Source organism: Heptranchias perlo, chromosome 9 (assembly GCF_035084215.1).
Source record: "Heptranchias perlo isolate sHepPer1 chromosome 9, sHepPer1.hap1, whole genome shotgun sequence".
NCBI classification, from domain to species: domain Eukaryota; kingdom Metazoa; phylum Chordata; class Chondrichthyes; order Hexanchiformes; family Hexanchidae; genus Heptranchias; species Heptranchias perlo.
In genome coordinates, this window is record NC_090333.1 from 45055858 (window position 1) to 45077144 (window position 21287).

The window sequence follows — 21287 nt, forward strand, 5'->3', positions numbered from 1 at the left end:
CCAACAGAGCCGCCCCAGAAACTTAGGCACAAGGCTGGGATCGGGCATATTCAGAACCCGGATAACTTTCTGGCCATTCTGGCAAGACTCTTGCTGAAATTAATTCTGTAGTCTGATGGAACAGCTATGGATTTTCACAGCCATGGTTTATTACATAACACTGCAGAAGTCTGGAAAAACTAAAATGGATAAAACAGGAACCCTGAGAAGTTCAGATAGCACCCTTAGAACAAAGGACTTTAGAATTAGCTGATGCTGAGATATTTTCAAGGTCCCTCATGCATAAGCCGTATTGTCTGAAGGGATAAGATGTTCTTTGGTTTGTTCCCAAGGGAGACCATTTGAAACTAAGTCTATAATTTTTGGATAGTGATAGATAAGAGAAATGCATTCCTGTTTTCTAGCAAATCTAAGAAAAAAGTAGTGAAACATTGAATGGTCAATTTGACATTGGTCAACTAAATAAAACTTGACTATCAAAAGTTGCTAATATGTGTCTGTTAAAATTGATTAGGAAAAAGAAAAAAAGACTTGAATTTATGTAGTGCTTTTCATGACTTTAGAACATCCCAAAGCACTTTACAGCCAATGAAGTACTTTTGAAGTGTGGTCACTGTTGTAATGCAGGATATGTGGCAGCTAATTTGCGCACAACAAGGTGCCACAAACAGCAATGTGATAATGACCAGATAATATGTTTTTAGTGATGTTGGTTGAGGGATAAATATTGGCCAGGACACCGGAGAGAACTCCCCTGCAGTTCTTCAAAGTAATGCCATGGGATCTTTTATGTCCACCTGAGAGGGCAGACAAGGCCTCGTTTTAACGTCTCATCGGAAAGACAGCACCTCCAGCAGTATAGCACTCCCTCAGTACTGCACTAGAGTGTCAGCATACATTTTATGCTCATGTCTCTGGAGTGGGATTTGAACCCACAACTTCCTGACTCAGAGACACCATAATCTGTGAATATTTATATTATTGTTGGCATCCTACTTGGCTGTAGGCTGAGCTTCAAACCCCACATTGTATCCATTAGCAATACTATATATTTCCACCTCCACAACATTGCCTGCCTCTGTTTCACCTCAGCCCCTCCACCAGTGAAACCTTTCCCACCTTTAGACTCAGTTTTTCTATTGTTCTCCTCACTGCTCTCCCAACCTCCACCCACTGTAAACTTCAATTGGTCCAAGATGCAGCTGTCCGTATACATCCTGAATTAAGTTCCATTTTCCCATCACACTTGCCCTTGGCTCCTTGTTTCCCAATACAAATTTAAAATCCTCATCCTTGTCTTCACATCTAGCCATGGCCTCAACCCATCCTATCTCTGCAACCTCTTCCAGCCTTATATCCCCTTCCATGCCCTTTGGTCCTCTGACTTGTTCATGCCCTCTCCCTTCAAACCATTTTTGGTGGCAGAGCCTTCAGCCGCCTTGACCCTATTTTCTGGAGCTCCCTCCCTAAACTCCTTTGCCTTTCCTCTTCACATTTAAAAACTTTCTCAAAACCCATGTTTTTGGCCAAGCTGTCTGTCATCTTTCATAATCTTTCCCACCATGACTCAGTATCTATTGTTTTATTTATTCCTTTTGTTTTCCTTCCTCCTCTGTAAAACTCTTCAGGACGTATTCTATGTTAAAGGCAGTACATAAATGCAGGTTTTTGTTGTCTGCAGTGTGTCATATCTACAGACTGCACTGCAGCAACTTACCAATGCTTCTTCGGCTGCACCTCCCAAACCCGCGATCTCCACACTTAGAAGCACAATGCCAGCAGGTGTATGGGAACACCATCATCTCCAAGTTTCCTTCCAAGTCACACACCATCCTGACTTGAACATATATCACCGTTCCTTCCTTGTTGCTGAGCCAAAATCCCGGAACTCCTGACCTAACATCATTGTGGGAGAACCTTCACCACTCGGACTTCAGCGGTTCAAGAAAAAGGTCCACCACCACCTTCTCAAAGGCAACTATAGATGGCCAATAAATGCCAGCCTCGACAGATATGCCCACATCCCGAGAATGATTTAAAAAAATTCATGAGTTAATGAACCCCAGATAGTACTCCCTTACATTGCATAGCCAAGACTGGCAGGCTTCCTTCTGAGAAGTTTGAGTGCAAACCTCAATATTTTTCTTGATTTCAAACACATAATTTATTTGTGAAAATTGTTTCAAACCATATCATTGCATCACTTAAAACCATAAAGGTATACATCACAAAAGGAAGCCTTTCGGCCCATCGTGTCGGTATCAGCTCTTTGCTAGAGTAATCCCAGACTTGCTAGTGGAGTTGTCATGATGTGAAGTATCAAATAATATTATGGAGCTTTGCTTTAGAAATCATGAAATATTTATGCAGAAATTTTCCTCAGGGGATTAAACGACTTGAATGGGATCTGCGATTAACATAGAGTACATAGTCTGTGGAAGGGATAGGCTTGATGGGCCAAATGATCTTTTTCATTCCATGCCAATATATTTCTTATATTCTTGTGACAAGTAACAGAATGGTCTTTTCTCTCCCCAAACAAAAAACCACTTTGACAAACACTTTTATGGCAGAAGAAAGCAGTGAGAAGAGGCAGTGGGACATTGATAGGAGTCACTGGAGGGTGAGAACAATAGCGGAATAGTGAAAAGGTTCAGTGTGGCGGGAGGGGGAAACGGGGCAAAATAACTTTTTAAACCACCTCCATGATTCCCTGTAGATCACCAGCTCTCCTTACTTTCCTTATGTTATCTGTACACAATCTGTCTTGTTTCCTGTAAAATATAGGGATTTCAGTAAATATGGGACCACTGCAATAGGCACTGAGCCAGAGAAAAGAGACTAAAATGGTTTAAGTTGGGCTACTGACTGAGCAGTATCTTCTCTTAAATGTGTAGTGGATATATATGATAGACTGCTAGTTAAAGTAGTTAATGTGCTGATTTTTAAAAATCACAAGACAGCATGGTAGCACAATGTATTGGGGCATCACCACTTGGCATCACAGAACGTACACCTTATGAGTATCCCAGAAGGATCACTCTTCCTTCTCTGAGTCCTAACAATGCAGATAAAGCTCTTGAGTGTACTGCTACATTCATTTGCCATTTCCCCTCAAAGAAATAAAATCAGGAATGCAGAATTTTTACTACTAATACTCACATTCTTATTTTCCTCTTAAAATGATAAAAAAATCAAAACAACTTGCATTTATATAGTTCTTTTCATGTAGAAAAATGTCAAAAGCTACTTTACAGATGAGAAAATAAGACAAAGCTCGATGCCAAGCCAAAGGAGATTTTAGGAGGGGTGACCCAAAGCTTGGTCAAAGAGATAGGTTAAAAGGATGGTGGAGGGATATAGGGAGGGAATTACAGAGCTTAGGGTCTAAACGGCTGAAGGCACAGTGAAGGGAGTGGGGGATGCACAAGAGGCCAGATTTAGCAGATGTACACAGAGTTCTCGGAGAGTTGTAGGGCTGGTGAAAGGTGAGTGATTCACCTCCTGACTCCCCAAAACCTTTCCACCAACTACAAGGCACAAGTCAGGAGTGTGATGGAATATTCTCCACTTGCCTGGATGAGTGCAGCTCCAACAACACTCAAGAGGCTCGACACCATCCAGGACAAAGCAGCCCGCTTGATTGGCACCCCATCCACCACCCTAAACATTCACTCCCATCTCCACCGGCGCACAGTGGCTGCAGTGTGTACCATCTACTGGATGCACTGCAGCAACTCGCCAAGGCTTCTTCAACAGCACCTCCCAAACCCGCGACCTCAACCACCTGGAAGGACAAGAGCAGCAGGCACATTGAAACAATACCACCTGCTCGTTCCCCTCCAAGTCACACACCATCCTGACTTGGAAATATATCGCCGTTCCTTCATCGTCGCTGGGTCAAAATCCTGGAATTCTCTACCTAACAGCACTGTGGGAGAACCTTCACCACACGGACTGCAGCGGTTCAAGAAGGCGGCTCATCACCACCATCTCAAGGGCAATTAGGGATGGGCAATAAATGCTGGCCTTGCCAGTGACGCCCACATCCCATGAACGAATAAAAATGAGATAGGGTGGGGCGAAGCCAGGAAGAGATTTAAACATGAGGCTGTGAGCTTTAAATCTGAGGCGTTGGGGGATCAGAAGCCAATGTAGGTCAGCAAGCATAGGAATGTGAGGGGCTTGGTATGGGATAGGATACGGGCAGCAGAATTCTGGATGAGCTGAAGATTATGGAGGGTGGAGGATGGGAGGTCGGCCAGGAGAGCTTTGGAATAGTCAAGTCTGGAAGAAACAAAGGCACAGATGAGGGTTTTAGCAGCAGATGGGCTAAAGCTGGGCAGAGGCGAGCAAAGTTACGGATGTAGAAGTAGATGCACTGTAGCATCTGTGCATAAATAACTGCAAGCGCCAATAGCCTTACCGTTATTTTGACAGCAAATTCTGGGCCAGTCAGGTGGCACCAGTGGTCCTTCACAGAGCTGCTGCTTGATCTGGCTTTCAACCTTCATTCACAGCCCACCCACCCACTTGTGGCATGATGCCAGCTTTGATGTTCACTGTTGCTCCCTTTATCTTTTTCTTGTTGCCAAGTAAGAAAAAGTAAAGGAATGCTCATAAGAAGCCAAGCTATCCCAGTATCCATACAGAATGTGAAAAATCTTTGTTAAGCTCCTCAAGACACTCAGCTGGTCAAGGCAATTAGAGATACAGACAAATAAAGATGTATGTTTGATCCCTGTGCTGAATTAGCTCTTCTCAGCTGGTGGAAGGAGTTTGTCCGTTGGCCTCAGTCCCCCTGGGTTAGGAAGGGGAAAATTGTCAAGGTTCTCGTTCCTGATAACTATCCAGTGTTTCCTGTTGGTAATGTGCATATGTCAATTTTGAGGGTAGGATTGGGCTTTGCTGTGGTGTCCTCTGTATCTGAATAATCTATCAACACTCATGTTATAAGCTTGCACATAAAGTTGGATAAGGGCCAATGCCCATTAAACCATAATCCAGCGCGAATCAGTATTTTCAGGAGAGTACTGGAGTTGAGGGATGTAATTGAAGGGATTAAGAAAAACTAATGAAAATTACAGTGTCTCTTCAGGGCACGCTTGATCATCCTGTTAGCAGGAAATCTGATTTGGTCAGATGATGCTGCACTGTGAATGAAATAAGCTTGTAGACTTGGTATGAATTAAATGAATGTTTATTTGTGTCACCTTTTATAAGCTGAGTAACATATTTTATCAATTTTATGTGCCCTAAGCTTCACTTTGCATATTGCAAATTTTGTGCAAATCATTATTGGTGAATTTCTTGAATAATGTCTTATAAAGCCTTACCATTTCATTTTGTTTCTGTGCCATTTAAAGCTTGTTAAACTATATCAAATAGAGCGCTATTTGACTTAAGTACTTTAGTGATAAAACTAATAAGACTGCTGTGCACAATTCTAAAACAAATGTAATTGCACTTTATGTCGCATTACATGGTAATGACATAACGGGCTCGAATTTAGCAGGCCTGCGGGTTCCCAGCGGGTGGTCCTCCGGGAGCGTCGAAAACGCGAACGGCGAAATTAGTGGGTTGCCCACGCGATCGTAGCAGGCAATCCACTAATAGGATCCAATTACCTGCTCCTCCGGGGTCCACGGCGCTGGCCTGCGCGTCGGGCGGGCTGCGCATGCGCAGTACGATCTGTCAGCTGGAGGCTCTCTAGTTAAAGGGGCAGTCCTCCACTGACAGATGCTGCAACCAATGGGACAAATTGCAGCATGGAGCAGCCCAGGGGGAAGGCTGCTCCCAGTTTAATGATGCCTCACCCCAGGTATCATCAGATGGGGTGAGGAGGAGGGGGAGGACACAGATCTTCCCCCCGGCGGGCGGGAGGAAGCGGCCTGCCTCTGCCACCAAGAAGGCCTGGCTCGAGGTGGCAGAGGGGGTCACCTGCGCCACCAACATATCGCCCACCTGCATACAGTGCAGGAGGCGCTGCAATGACCGCAGTAGGTCAGCCACAGTGAGAACACGAATTCTTTCCCCTACACTCCGTCTGCCACAACACTGCCCCCACCCCAAATCTCCTTCGGCACCGCCAACACTATTCTGTCACATCACCCTTCATGCCCACTCACACCGCATCCTCATCTTACCTCCACCTACTCACCTCGCCAGTACTCATCCTGCCACTAACACGCGACCCAATCCTCATACAATCTCATGGCTCCATCCCATACTCACCCTCTCGTGCATCTCCCTCACGGCCAGCCTCACTCAACCTGCCACCACCTGTGCTGCAGCCACAGGGCATGCATCACATATGTGCAGTAGGCAGGGTAAGGCAAACGTCTCGTCAGCATGAAGGGGGTGCACAAGGGTGTCTGAGGGTTTGTCATGGGTGTTACCCATATTGAATTTCAGAGCCACAAACAGCACACATTATATTGACACCACCACTGCCATGTCTCCGCGAATCCTGTCCATTGTGTCCAATAATGCCCGCTCCTGGGTATCACTATGAGGACCCACCACTGATGCCACCCATCGTGTTACTGCAGAGTAGGTGCAGGTGTATTTGCAGGGCTCGTCCGCGCAGACAACTGAGAGACATCGGCGGTGTTGCCGGCTGCACTCTGGAAGGATGCGGAGGAGAAGGTGTGGAGGACAGTGGTGACTTTGCCAGCGACAGGTAAGCAGTTGGTGCTGGGGCCAGCCAGGAGCAGCTCGGCATGAAAGAGGCTGCAGATCTCCACGACTACATGTCGAGCGAATCTGCGCCTCCCTGTGCACTGCTGCTCGGAGAGGTCCGGGGAGCTGCGCCTCGGTCTGTGGACCCTGTGGCGAGGGTAGTGCCCTCTGCGACGCGTCTCTCTCTGCGGTAGCCCTCCCTCCTGCTGTGCAGGTGGGCGTGCAACCACACCGTGTTGGGGGGATCCACGTCTCTGCGGCGGACGGCGTGGACTGCGAGGCTGCTGGTGGTGGTCATGCTCTTCGTCCTCCGAGGGTGTCCACACACCACCCAACTGGCAGGTGTTGGTCTGAGGGGTTGTGCAGGGTAGGTGTGTGGGTCCTCGGACTGGGGCTGCGGTTTCGTGTCGGTCTGTCCTCTGGCTTGGCGGGGGGTGGTGGAGGGCAGGGGTTGCCCTATGTGACGCGGTGGCCTCCTGCGTGGGTGAGGGCGCTCCCCCGTGGAGCGCACCTTGGCACCTGCCACAGGCTGCTGGCTGCAACACGCCTGGTTTGAAGGGTCCTGTTTCCCCCAGTGTGGGAAACTGACTGCTTTGAACGTAAAATCCCACACTTCCTCTTTTGACAGCTGCTTCAGCTCATTAACTGACCACAACGAGCAAGTTAAGTACTCTCAAGTGGAACCCCACTGGCTTTAATTGCCTGCGGGATTCCCACCAGCGGGGCTTGCGCGCGCAGCCCCGCACGTCAGCGCAGTACCCGGAAGTGGCCGGGATTTCGTCCGAATCCGGTCACGTGATCGGAGATCGGGATTTTCGGGGCCCCCCCGCTGGAAACCCGCAGGTAACCCGACCCTAAAATCGAGCCCAACATGCTGTAAATAACATAATGCTGAAATTTAATTTATGTCCTATTGCTGGTTATTGCTGAACAACTTAAGGATATTGTCAAGGCTTTATCGTTACTCATAGAGCAGTCTCTTACATTTTTTTTTACCCTCTAATTTTCACCTCTTTTCTCCTGAAGGTGATGACACATGCTGGGATATGGTTCCATGGTGCATCTTTATTGTAAAAAAAATGTCCCAAGACATTTCATAAATAAGCATAATAAAAACATTTGGCAAGCCAGGAAAGAAGAAATTAGGAGGGGTGACCAAAGGCTAGGTCAAAGAGATGGGTTTTGAGGAAGTTCTTGAATGTGCAGAGAGAGGCACAGAGTCAGAGAGGTTTAGGGAGGAAGTTTCAAAGAGTAAGACTGAAGCAGCTGAAGGCTTTGTCAGCAATAGTGCCCAAGGCAAGGGGGAATGCACAGAAGGCTGGAGTCGCAGAAATAGAGCATTCAGGAGGAGATATGGGGTGGGAAGAGGTTGTAGAAGTAGGGTAAAGTGAAGCCCTGGAGGGACTTACGAATGAGGACAAGAATTTTGAATTAAATGCTTAGGGGCATGAAGCCAGTGTAGGTTAGCAAGGATGGGGATGATGGATGAGCAAGACAGAATATGTGCAGCAGAGTTTTGGATAAGCTGGAATTTGTGGAGGATGGGAGGCCAATAAGAAGACAATTAGAATAGTTGAGTTTGTAGATGACAAAGGTATGTAAAAGGGATTCAGCAGCAGAGGGGCTGTGGTAGGAATGGAAGCAGGCAATGTTATGGAGGTGGCAGTAAGCAGTCTTGGTGGTGGATGGGATGTGGGGTTAAAAACTTAGTTGAAGGTCGATCACAATGCCAATATATTTAGAATGGTCTGGTTTATCCTGAGAAAGTGGATGGAGAGGGGAATGGAATCAGTGTCAAGGGAGCAAAGGCTGAAGATGATGGCTTCAGTCTTCCCAGTGCATAGCTGGCAAAATTTCTGACTCATCCATGACTTGATGTCAGACAAGCAGCTTGACAGCACAGAGGCAGTTGAGGACTAGAGAGAAGTGGTGGAAAGGTAGAACAGGGTATCATCAGCATACATGTATAAGCTGACCCTTGCGTTTGAAGTTGTCAAAGGGCATAATTCAACACGGATCAGGAATTAAACCTGAGATCTTCCTGATCTATATGGCTCAGAACCATATCGGACAGTTCAGCTTATTGAACCATCAATTTTTTTCTCCCTCTCCAAACTATGCAACAGCTTTTAGGGTCTCTGACGGTGGTGCTTTGAAGCAGCTGCCAGGAAGTACACTTGAGTAGCCTGGAGTCTGAATTTCCCCCTCTCCCGGTACAAAAGCATCTTGCTGCCCTGCCCCTTGATTGCTCCCCACAGCAACACAATTGACAATTGGAAATCAGCGGAGTGGGGGATTGAACCTGCATCCCAAAGTGCTATAAATCACACTATTGCACTTGTAAAGTGACATGCAATTGAATACACAAAGGATCTTCAAAAATATAGTCACCAGAATCGAGTCTTTAGTGACATATTCTACTCAAAAGAGTCATCATTGCTTATTTTTGACATTTTCTAATTAATTTTACTCTCTATCACATTCTATTACCATTTGGACCTCTTGGATTTTAAGAATTCACACGTGCATGAACCCTAAATACTGAATAACAGTTCAGATTTTACAAATCAATTACTTGTTGTAAAAACTAAATTCTACTTAGTAACATATAATAATCATTCAATGCAAATTCAAAACTGAATATTCATTAGCATATTCATTTGTATGAAATGGATAATGGAAGAATTAACTCTAAAGCACATAATGCTCAAATTAATCTTCTTATCACGGAACTTTTACCTACTTATCTTTTATCAATTCTTTGCAATAATTTTAAAGAAACAAACTATGAAACCAGAAAGGATCAATTAAAAGGTTTCTCTGTGTGTTTCCTCATGATTATGCCTTACATAAGAAAATCACAATTTTTATTATTGGTCGCTCTGAGGTAGATAGACATCATTTCAATAGTTAAATCAGGGTCATTCACTAACTTCTTTGTTCCTTCCTTCTTTGTGTTGGTAATATTTTTTCTCCAAAAAAAAATGGGAATCACGGCAGCCATTTAAGTAAAACGCAGTTAAAAAAAAGTGGAAGTAAGGCAGCAATTAACAAAGGGAAACAAAGCGGAGAGAAGATTGAAGGAGAGTAAAGAGAAAACATCGAAAAGGAGGGATCATTAGTGAAAAAATGAAAATTAGAGAAAGATAAAAGCAAAGAACCAGAGAAAATAAAAGAATCTATGCCCATAACATAATGGGCCGGATTTTGCTGTAAAAATAATGGTGAGGCTAACAGTGCTCACAGTTATTTGTGTGCAAATCGGACAGCGATTCCCGGCGACCGCACATGCGCTGTTAAATGCAGAAATCTGAAGTTGCTGTCTGCCATGTGATGCTCCTCCAGAAGCTGTGCGAATACAGCATCTCGCCGGTTGGCTCACCGTTCAAATACATTGAACGGCGTGAAGTTCGTGTACTTACCTCAGATACAAACTAATCTTGCCAAAAACGTTAAGTCATTTCAAGTCAAAGTACTCTTTTTTCGGCGTGGTAAATCTTAATTACTGCCAAACAACCTCTCTGGCACTGAAAATTAACTTTTACAAATATGGAGTCTCATTCCTTTAGTTTTTAATTGTTGTTGGACATTTAAAAAAAAATAAATGCATTTTTTTTACATTTTCTTTTTGTCTCTTTTATCCCTGTCTCTTAATTTGATATTTCTTACTCTCTCTTTAATTCGCTTTCTGTACCTGATTTGATATTGAATTCATTATGCTAACTTACACTTCCTGGTTCTGACTGCGCTGTTACTAACAGTGTTTCAATCTGATTGGTTGACGAGATACACAGCTGCTCATCCTGTTCACACAGGTCCCAGATGCCCTGTAGGGGGCGACGTACTTCTTGGATCTCGAATTTAGAAGAACTTGCCATGCAAAAGCTCTAAGGATAAGTGCAAGTCTAACGAATGGCAGGCACCGTTCGTTTGCAGCTCACAGCAAAATCCGGTCCATTAAGTCTTACTGATTGAGAAAGTGTTACAGGAAGCATGTGCAATCATCTTTGTTATCAACACCTCTATTATAAAACAATGGGGGAGAAATTGGTTTTGTGCCAGAAAGGGGTGTGAAGTGAACACGCACCTGAAGACAGAGGCCTGGGGTTCACTCCAAATTGGGCCTCGGGCCTCATTTCCCCAACATCGTTTGAACTACGGTGCCAACAGACCATCCCAATCCAGAGGACATAGATTTAAGGTGATTGGCGAAAGAACCAAAGACAACAAGAGGAAAAACTTTTTTACACAATGAGTGGTTATGACCTGGAATGCACTGCCTGAGTGGGTGGTGGAAGCAGATTCAATTGGATAAATACTTGAAGGGAAAAATTTTTCAGGGCTACAGGGATAGGGTGGGGGAGTGGGACCAGCTGGATTGCTCTTACAGAGAGCTGGCATGGACTCGATGGACCGAATGGCCTCCTGTGCTGTAACCATTCTATAATTCTATGATTCAATGTAGCTTGCTAGTTGGAGCCTTCCCAAAATCATCCGCTGGGGCACCAAGCCGGCCCGCAGAAGGGAACGGGAAGAGGGCAAGTGCAGGCCTTCATTGGCCCACGGAATTGCTATAGAGCTAGGAGGGGTATGCCCGCTCATCCTGGATCCATATTGGTGTAAGTTAAAAGCTAAGAAACTTACCTGTTCTTCAATCTTTAAGGACCACAGGTTAGTCCATGATAGATCCGGAAATACTGAGTGGTGTAAGCTCCGCCCAGTTTCTACTGAATTTGGCAACTGAGCACTTCTGGAGGGGATCATGCATGAGAGATTGCCCCCCCCCCACCACGTGAATTTTGCGCCCAAAAACCCGCGATGGGGACCAATTTCTCCCCACTGTCTCCTCTGACTCACCGTGAGCAACGTCACAGGAGATCAGCTAGAATCTACATTATATTCAGAGCAGAAGGACAAGTACTGATTCCACCAGCAGATGGTAGTCAAACAATGCAGAAATATATCACGTAAACCTCTTAACATGGTAAAAACATAAAAAGATTATCCTATTCCAGCCTCCTTCATAATCAAACTAAACTGAACATTCATAATGTGTAATGTATTTAATGTTGTAATAATTTCCAAAACAAATAAAAATGCATTAACTCCCATTTTACGCAACTCAAGCAGCAGATGTGCAGAGGAACTGAAGTTCGCGATTACTGTTGCACAACCGAAATTTTAAATGCGGTAAATCTTATTTAAAACGACGGACAATACAACTCAATCGTTTACTTATGAAATGTGCATCGACGATAGTGAATGGGGCTGCCTTGTGGCAAGGTTGGTTGGTGTGTGTGTGTTATACAGCTTTAAAGGGCAGTACTACTTAAAGCGAACCTTGTTCCGGGTAAAGGTCGCTCCGAAACGAAACATGGCAGCCGTCAAGAGCAGGGTGTTTGTGGTGGGAGTGGGAATGACCAAGGTATTCAGGCACTTTACTGTGGATGGAAAACGATGGTTTATTGCGTACGAGAGGTTCGGGGTGGTATTGGTTTGTATTAAAGTGACTGACATCCGTGGTTTGTCTCCTTGGCAGAAGCCGCCTCCTGTGTGACTCTTCAAGCGTGGGTTACACTGGTTACTGTGTCACAGAACGAACCAGGGGTACTCTCCTGGTGACTGAGTAAACTCACTGCCACACAGACCAGGAATGTTTCAGATTTGATCCTATATCTGTGCTTGTCAGCTGATCTCAACATGAGTGTAATTTGGTACAGTACAAATTGACTTGTATGCTACTGAGGCATGTATGTCACCTGTCAGCTTTTTAGGGTTCAGTCAGTGTTGATGACAAAAATCAGTGCTGATTGCCCCCCTCCCCTCTTCCCTCTCCTCTCTGCTACTTGCTGTTAATGGAAGTGATTTGGTTACTGCACCTTGCATGTGTGAATTATTGGGAGAAAAGGAGTTCTCAAATCAGGATAGTATGTGATTTTGGAGCCTTGCTTTTATAGATACATTGTTGATGTGGCTGGTCTAATTAAGCTTCTGGTCAAAGGTGATCCTTGTGACGTTGATGCTGGTGGACTTGGCGATGGTAGTGCTGTTAAAGATCAGGGGGAGGTAATTGGGCCTTTTCTTGTTAGAGATGGTCATTACCTGGCACTTGTGTGGCATGAATGTTAACTGCTGCTTGTCAGCGCAAGCCTGGATGTTGTCCAGGTCCTGATGTAGGCTGGCATAAGCGGCTTCATTATCAAAAGAGTTATGAATGGAGCTGAATACCGTAGCATTGTCAGTGAACGGTCCCACTCCTGACCTTATAATTGAGAGAAGGTCATTGATGAAGCAGCTGAAGATAGTGGGATTGAGGACACTTCCCTGAGGATGTCCTGGAGCTGAAATGATTGGCCTTTGAGAACCATAACCATCTTCCTGTATGTCAAGCATGACTTCAGCCATTGACCTCAGTTTTTCTAGGACTCCTTGGTGAAGTACTCAGTTAAATACTACTAGATTTTCTGCCCCTTTGCTATGAATGTATGGTTATTTTGTCCACTGGACTTGTAGGAGAGGATTTCCCCATCCCCCCCACTCCTCCCTTGACTTGCCACCAATTTCCTCCAGTCCATATAGGACAGTAGTACTGATTTATAATATGACATGTGGACATCAGGAGATCTGCTGTACCACATGTCACTGGGTGTCTATTCACAACATGCCCAGCTATAAATTTTTATTGGGATTCAGCATCATTCTCTCTCCACTTGTTGTCCAGTCACAGAACAAGCAAATACTATTAAAGAAGCAAGGGTGATCCCAGCATACATCGATCAAATGAAAGGGCTCTATTAGAACTAAAGGTCTTTAGTTTTAATGGAACTATCCATCCTGTAGTTTTTAATGTTTTTTTTCCTATCCTGGAGAAATACCTAGCCTCTACTTGGGCATATGACCAGGTTGATGCATTTAAAATGAGTGTGTTGGATCATTGCTGAGAACAGTCTTCAAGTAAGATACTGTTTACATTTAGTGAAAGAAAGGGTAATCAGTTATTTTTTTCCCCACCAGTTTGAAAAGCCTGGGGCTCTGGAAGACTTTGACTATCCTGACATGGCTAAAGAAGCAGGTATCTGAATAAGTTAGATATTTTAATTTCTGACCAAGTTTGATCATTTTGATAATTTGAAGCCAAATTTGCTAATTTGAACAATTAAAACAAACATAGTGATCCACACGATACTGATATGAAATTCCCTGGTTTTAGAACCTGAATTTACATGTTAAAATTGAAGTTTGAAAATTTTGGAAATTAGATATGGCCACCAAGTTAGTCTTGCAGAGTTGGTCCCAAAGACAAGTCCAGGGATTAGAGCTTCATGGTTGCCTGCTTCCTTATGATTCTGAGATCTAACTGGATAATATCAGGTGGTTAGCATGTAGCTTGGGCCAATGAAGGAAGTGACTAGTGATGTCCCACAAGGATCTATGCTGGGGTCTCAACTATTCACTACTCACTATAACACAATAGAGAGCCATATATCCAAGTTTGCCGATGACACAAAGATTGGTCGCATAGTAAGTAGTGTAGATGGGAGCATAAAACTACAAAAAGACATTGATAGATTAAGTGAGTGGGCAAAACTGCGGCAGATGGATTTCATTGCAGTAAGTGTGAGGTCATCCATTTTGGACCAAAAAAGGATAGATCAGAGTATTTTTTTAAATGGTGAAAAGCTAGGAACAGTGGAGGTCCAAAGAGATTTAGGGGTCCATGTACACAGATCACTAAAATGGAGTAGTCAGGTACAAAAATAATCAAAAAGGCTAATGGAATATTAGCCTTTATAACTAGAGGACTAGAACATAAAAGGGAGGAAGTTTTGCTGCAACTATACAAAGCCCTGGTTGGACCACATCTGGAGTACTTGTACAGTTCTGGGCACCGCAGCTTAGAAAGGATATATTGGCCTTGGAAGGAGTGCAGTGCAGATTCACCAAAATGTTACCAGGGCTCCAAGGGTTAGATTATGAGAAGCGATTACATAAACTAGGCTTGTAGTCCCTGGAATATAGGAGGTTAAGGAGTGATTTCATTGAGGTTTTTAGGATATTGAAAGGAATCGATAGGGTAGATAGAGAGAAACTTTTTCCGCTGATGGGGGAGTCTAGGACAAGGGGACATAACCTTAAAATCAGAGCCAGGCCACTCAGGAGAGAAGTTAGAAAACACTTCTTCACTCAAAGGGTAGAAATGTGGAACACTCTCCCACAAAAAGCAGTAGATGCTAGCTCAATTAATAATTTAAAATCTGAGATCAATAGATTTTTTTGCTAGCCAAAGGTATTAAGGGATATGGAGCTAAGGCTGGCGGATGGCGTAAGGATACAGATCAGCCGTGATCTCATTGAATGATGGAACAGGCTCGAGGGGCTGAATGGCCTACTTCTGTTCCTATGTTCCTAATCAGAAATTCAGGTGGAACTCTACATTGATCCATTCAAACAAAACATTTTATTAATAAGATATATATTTTAAAATTAATGGATAATGGAATTGGGTGCAATAAAATTAATTTCATCCTGGGGTTCAGACCTTAACATTTCTGAAACCTGGGGTGAGGGGTGTGGGGATCAGGCATTATATTGGGGAAAGGTCTGTTTAAGTCAGTGATGCAGAAACCACATTGGTATCCTGTATGTGTGGTTGGAATGGTCAACCTGCTTTTGGCATGTGCCAGTAGTGCTGTCATGACTTTGCAACTGGCAGCATGGGGAAAAACCACATCTAAGACGGGTTTCTATGTCTACAGAAGAACCAGTACTACCTCCCTTGTATTACACCACTGTGCTCTGGTGTAATATAAATGCAACAGTAGGTTCTTGTATGCAAATAATGTTTTGCTCTTGCTATTTGACATGAATCCTGCTAATGAGATAATTTGTTTCTAATCACTGTCACCCATTTCTTGATTAACACACATTAAATAGAATAGCGACACTGACTTATTTGAATTTGAGGAACAAATTCTATAGATCAGAAAATATAGTTCATTATTTTTTCCCCCTCTAGCTCAGAAGGCGTTAGCTGATGCTGGCATTGCATATTCTGCTGTGGAGCAAGCTTGTGTGGGCTACGTTTATGGTGAGGGACTCTTCCACAGCATTATTTCATTTAATTTGTCTTTGTAGCTTATCGATGTTTGGGGAGAAATGCCGGAGAAGACCAGGTAGTAAAATGCTCTGTCTCCTCCCTTCACTCTCATTGTGTTGAAATCAGTCACAACGGTCGTGAATTTCCTTGGAGCTGCTCCCACTCTGCCACCATAACTTTGCGAGAAGTACGGTGGAGACCCTGTTTACGTGCGTAAATTGGTTGCCACATTTCCTATATTACAACAGTGGCTACATTTCAAAAGTGCTTCATTGGCTATGGGATGTCCTGACTTTGTGGCCTTGGGTTAATATCTCATCTGAAGGACAGTGCCTCTGAAATTGCAGCTCTCCCTCAGTACTGCAATGAACTGTCAGCCTAAATTTTGTGTTTAAGCGTGGCTTGAACACACAATCATCTGACTCGGGTAGAGTGCTATCAATTGGGTCATCTTATATGCAAGTATTTACGGTACAGCACATTGTACCTATAGATATTTACAATGAATTATCAAAGATTTCCACATTATGTTACTTATTGACATTTGACTGAGTCAGGGTCTTAGCTTGGTTGGAACGTTGGCTTGGGAGACTGAGTGAGTCGGGGTATGGACATTCTGTAGTGAAGGGGTTGTTTTGGAAAGTGAGGGGCTACGAGGAGAGAAGGCGTTAGGTGAGATGACTTAATTAACATTCTTATCTTATGTGTAATGCTTTTTTAGCTTTAAATATAGTTTATGGTAAGGTTGATTAACTCAAGGTCTAGGAGTAATGGTTTTCTGTCATCTTCCTTATGAAGGTGATTCAACTTGTGGCCAGCGTGCAATCTATCACAGTTTAGGAATGACTGGAATACCCATCATTAATGTTAACAACAACTGCTCCACTGGTTCAACAGCCCTATTCATGGCCAGACAGCTGATACAAGGAGGTAAGTCAACAGTGATAAATAGGGTTTGTAAGACCCACCAGAAGCCAAACCAAGTATAATTATAATGAGCTGCTAAGCTGCATTTTTTAATTGAATGAAGTGTCTGCATCTATCTGTTTTCGATTGAGTCAAATTATATTGATTGACATGAGCCGGAACTGCTAGTTCCGAACTAAGCTTCTGGTAAACGAGCAGATATTAAACAGGGCAGAATCATTCCTTGGTGGCTATTAGTGAATAATTTTGTACTTATTGAAATAACGTTAGATATCCTGCTCTTCACTTCAGTGAGAACTATGGAGAAAAGACCAAAACAATCTATGGCTCCACATTTACTTCAGAAAATACTTGTTTCGGAGGTGGATCTGAATATTGGAGACATAATACTTGGGTAGTGCCTCCTGCACCCTCTGGCCCTCAGTCGCCCTGCTGCTCTCCAGATCTGTGTTGTGCACCTGCAGATCCCACCACAGCACGAAGTCGCTGCTGTGGATGGCCATTGTCTTCCTCCTTCGATGTCCCCCTCCCATCCTGATCCTGTTAGTTTGAAAGGCGGCAAAGTTTTGAAAAAGCTGTATGATCACAAGAACTCTCTGCCAAATATTTGCTGGAGGAAACTGAGACACCAGCTGTAATAACTGAGTTTTTATTTAGATGGGGCAATCACAACTTTAAATACCCCCATGAACTGTGGCTCAATCTCGCCTCCGTTTCACTGGCAAGTTTCACGAGCCCTGGGAAACCCGTTTTGGAGGCATTAAATTTGAAGCTCCGTGGAAATCGATTTAAAAAGACCTAATTAACGCTTCATAAGGATGTTATTTGCTGCGATAACTACCCGTCCGCCTGCACTAATTAAGGTCCCAACTGGCGAGTAGGTTACTCGCACACATCCAAATGCGCCTCCATTAAACCTGTAAGTGGGTGCATTGGAGCCGGGTTGCGTTTGCGCTCTAAAGATCGATTATTTTAACTACCCACTTGCCCCCAATCCAGCCATTCTTGGGGGTTAAGATTCCCCATCATAAGTTTGGAGCTAATGTCAAGATATTAGTTGAAGTTCTTTCAAAATGTTCAAAATTAAATAAGCAAAGAAACTATGTTTTAAGAGATTGTGATTCCCAAACAATAAACTCCTGATTTCAACTGTGCAACATGTCGTCAAATAAAGATCAGGCACTTTCTTACAGGAAGAGAAAAGTAAGACTATAATTGAATAATTCTGTTAAATAGCTCCAAAGGACCCTTTTATTTGCCCTATGGATGCTAGGATGGCCCTACTTCTTAATAACGTTCTTTTTCTTTGCCTCACTGGACAAAAAGGAGAAGGAATAGCATTGAATCCCAGGTTGGTCAACATGTCAGAGTCAGGCAGGCGTGAATGGAGATCCAAAGGTCTGTGGAGCAGAAATTCTGCTGAGGGCCACGGGTGAATGGGGTGATGGACTGCAAGTAGCCCTGGGCTGTATTATGAATGCCACTGCTTTAGGTAAAGGGGAAATGTACTCCATTGGAATAACAAAAGGTTATTATGAAGGAAGATACCTGCACACTTAATATTGCCTCTCAGTCCTCCCTTATTTTAATGTTTTGTGCTTTGAAACTGTTGATCAGATGCATTTAGGGCTGTAAACAAGGGTGTCCAAGGTTATTATATATTTGTGTTTTACATAACTTTGTCCTCCAAAAGGAGTTTACCATGGAGCAGGCTGTGGAAGATGCACAGTATCAACAAATTGCAGAAGATTGCTAAGATCTAGAAGAAATGTCAACCCAAAAGTTGGCAGTCACCCAGAGCGATGAGACAATCTGATAGTAGACACTTTGTTAACTGCATGATATATCAAAGCACAACAGTATTTTCCACATGTATCTAATAGTTAAGTAAAGCATTGTCTCCATTGTCTTTAGCCTTATATCACTATTTTTCACCAACTATCTTAATCTGCCTCATAGAAAAATAACTAAGCATGAAGTACAGTGTCAGGGAACCCGCATGTTTATGCAAAGTAACACTAGGAGTTTTTCCTTTGTCACAGTGGGGAATGTTGCTGTCATTCTCTTCATTTGCAGGACAGGTTTGAGAGAACATCAACCCTTTAAGAGCTGCTGCTCCTCGAATTCCAGCAACTGGTCCTTCTGTGCCAAGCACATCATGCATCTGGAGTGCAGTGTTAGCATTTAAATGAGTGAAACTTTGCATTACAGCGTGAAGTTGGCTCATTTCACTGCTGGCACACACAGTGCCAAAGAAGCAGTGGTCCTGTCATCACGGTGTCTGGACTGCATTGTCTGCTCCTATATCTAGAAGAGTAAGATTTGACAGATCTGTAAACAGTTTAATAGAATCTCTCCATTGCCAATGGTCCTCATCCTCCAGTAACCTCACGAAAGGTGTTTAAAATTTTATGATGTCATTAGTGATAGGATTCTGCACAAAATGAATGATCATGGTATCCAAATATAAAAATCAAATGGTTGAAAATGATGCACTGAAAGCTTTAGGATAAAATATTGATTGATGAACTTAAGTAAAATTAAAGTGTTAGGCGAGAAATTTTTATATTGACTTTACTAACCCAGTGATTGATTCCCATTCCCACCTTTGGTAAATATTGATGCAATTTCCTTTTTTATCTTTTTTAAGGACTGGCTGACTGTACCCTTGCTTTGGGATTTGAGAAGATGGAAAGAGGATCTCTTTCTTCTAAGGTAACTGAAATATTTTGTTAATTTGACAAGAAATTTGGTGTGCATGTAAACTGATGCATTTGTGAGTTGAGATATTAAACATTCTGTAATCCACTTCATTACAATGCATACCAAACTTTCTTTTCTTTTTAATGTTTTCCTCTCCCCTCATGAAGACATTGATCTTACAGTATCATAGGAACTTTAGTACAGTAGGATGCCTATTGTGCCTCTGCCAGTGTTAACTCCCCACTACAGCTATCTCATCCCATTTACCAGCACTTTCTCTGCACCCATTTAATATTCTTCTTCAAATGTTTGATATAATTCATCCTTTAATTTTGTGATTGACTAAGCTTCAATAGCATTTTGTGGTAAAGCATTCTATGTCCTAATAAGCCTAGCATAAAAACATTAGTTCTACCCCACCCCCCTTATGTTCCTAGTACTAATCCTGAGGTTGTACTCCTTTGTTGGCAATTCATTGACTAGTGGAAATAATCTTCAGTATTTTTTCTCAAACCCTTACATAATTTGAATACTTCTATTGGATGTAGCTTTTTGCCTAAATTCCTCCAATGAATTTAACCTTTTTGTAAATCTCTCCTCATGACTATATTTTCTAATTTCTGACATCATCCTAGTGAATCCATGTCACACCTTTTCCATTAGTTCAATACCCTTTCTTTAAACAGCTTTGATCTACCATTTATTGTGCAACATGGGGATGCCCAAGATGCAGGCCCTGGGCTGAATCCTGCCCAAGAACTCCTTTTACACGGCCACAGTTCATTTCCTTGCATGCTTGTGTCTAGAGGGTTAGAAAATGCTGCTCCCCACTTGGATTTAGATCAATGAGGGACTGGCCTTTTATCCCAAAACTGGAATCTGTCTTCACCAATTCTCCAGGCCTGCAAGTTTTAAAGAGTGGAGGCTGAAGCTTCCAAGTTTTCATATTTTGAGCAGTAGCAGAGATGGAGGTGGCTGAGAAGGAGATAAAAGTGGAGAGTAAGCAGCAGTGGAGGTCAGTGGACTGTGGTAGACCAGATCAAGCCAAGTACATAGAGTTATATAGAACGTACAGCACAGAAACAGGCCATTTGGCCCAACTGGTCCAGGCTGGTGTTTATGCTCCACATGAGCCTCCTTCCACCATACTTCATCTAACCTTATCAGCATAACCTCCCATTCCTTTCTCCCTCATATGTTTATCTAGCTTCCCCTTAAATGCGTCTATGCTATTCACCTCAACTACTCTTGTGAAAGCGAGTTCCACTCTCTGGGTAAAGAAGTTTCTCCTGAATTTCCTGAACTGTAATACTGTTAAGCTGTCATTGTTCTCTTGTATTCCCTCCCTAAAACTCTCTGCCTCGCCATCTCTCTCTCCTCCTTTAAGATGCTCCTTAAAACCTATTTCTTTGACCAAGCTTTTAGTCACCTGTCCAGATATATCCTTATGTGGCTTGGTGTCAAATTTCATTTGATAATCGCTCCTGTGAAGCGCCATGGGACATTTTACTACGTTAAAAGCACTATATGAAAGCAAGTTGTTGTTGTTGTTGTCTGCTACATTCTTCTTCAGAGTTCCATGCCTCGTAATTTGGTATTGCCATCAAGTTTTGATATCATTCCACCTATCCCCGTGTCCAGGTCATTTATATTTATGGAGAACAAGACCCTTTGCAAATCCCTGTTGCATGCAACTAGCTGCATGTTGCCAATCTGAGAAACTTCCATTTATTCCTACACGCTGCTTTCTGACTATTAATCATCCATTTATCCATGCTGCCATAAGCCTTGATCTTCACAATATTTCTCTGATGTAGCACTTCATTAAACACTTTTTTTGAAAGTCCATGTATGCCATATTTAATATATTCCTGTTATT

The 21287-nt window shown here is 43.1% G+C and overlaps 1 protein-coding gene across 1 annotated transcript in view; it reads left to right on the forward strand.

Moving 5' to 3' along the window:
* The first annotated feature begins 12026 nt into the window (after positions 1-12026).
* scp2a (sterol carrier protein 2a) overlaps positions 12027-21287 on the forward strand; it is a 101153-nt gene continuing 91892 nt past the window's right edge. The window contains exons 1-5 of the mRNA XM_067990309.1: positions 12027-12106; positions 13696-13753; positions 15698-15769; positions 16577-16708; positions 19356-19420. Of these exons, the coding sequence (XP_067846410.1) occupies positions 12056-12106; positions 13696-13753; positions 15698-15769; positions 16577-16708; positions 19356-19420 (378 nt within the window). The 5' untranslated portion in view covers positions 12027-12055. The remainder of the gene's footprint in view (positions 12107-13695; positions 13754-15697; positions 15770-16576; positions 16709-19355; positions 19421-21287) is intronic.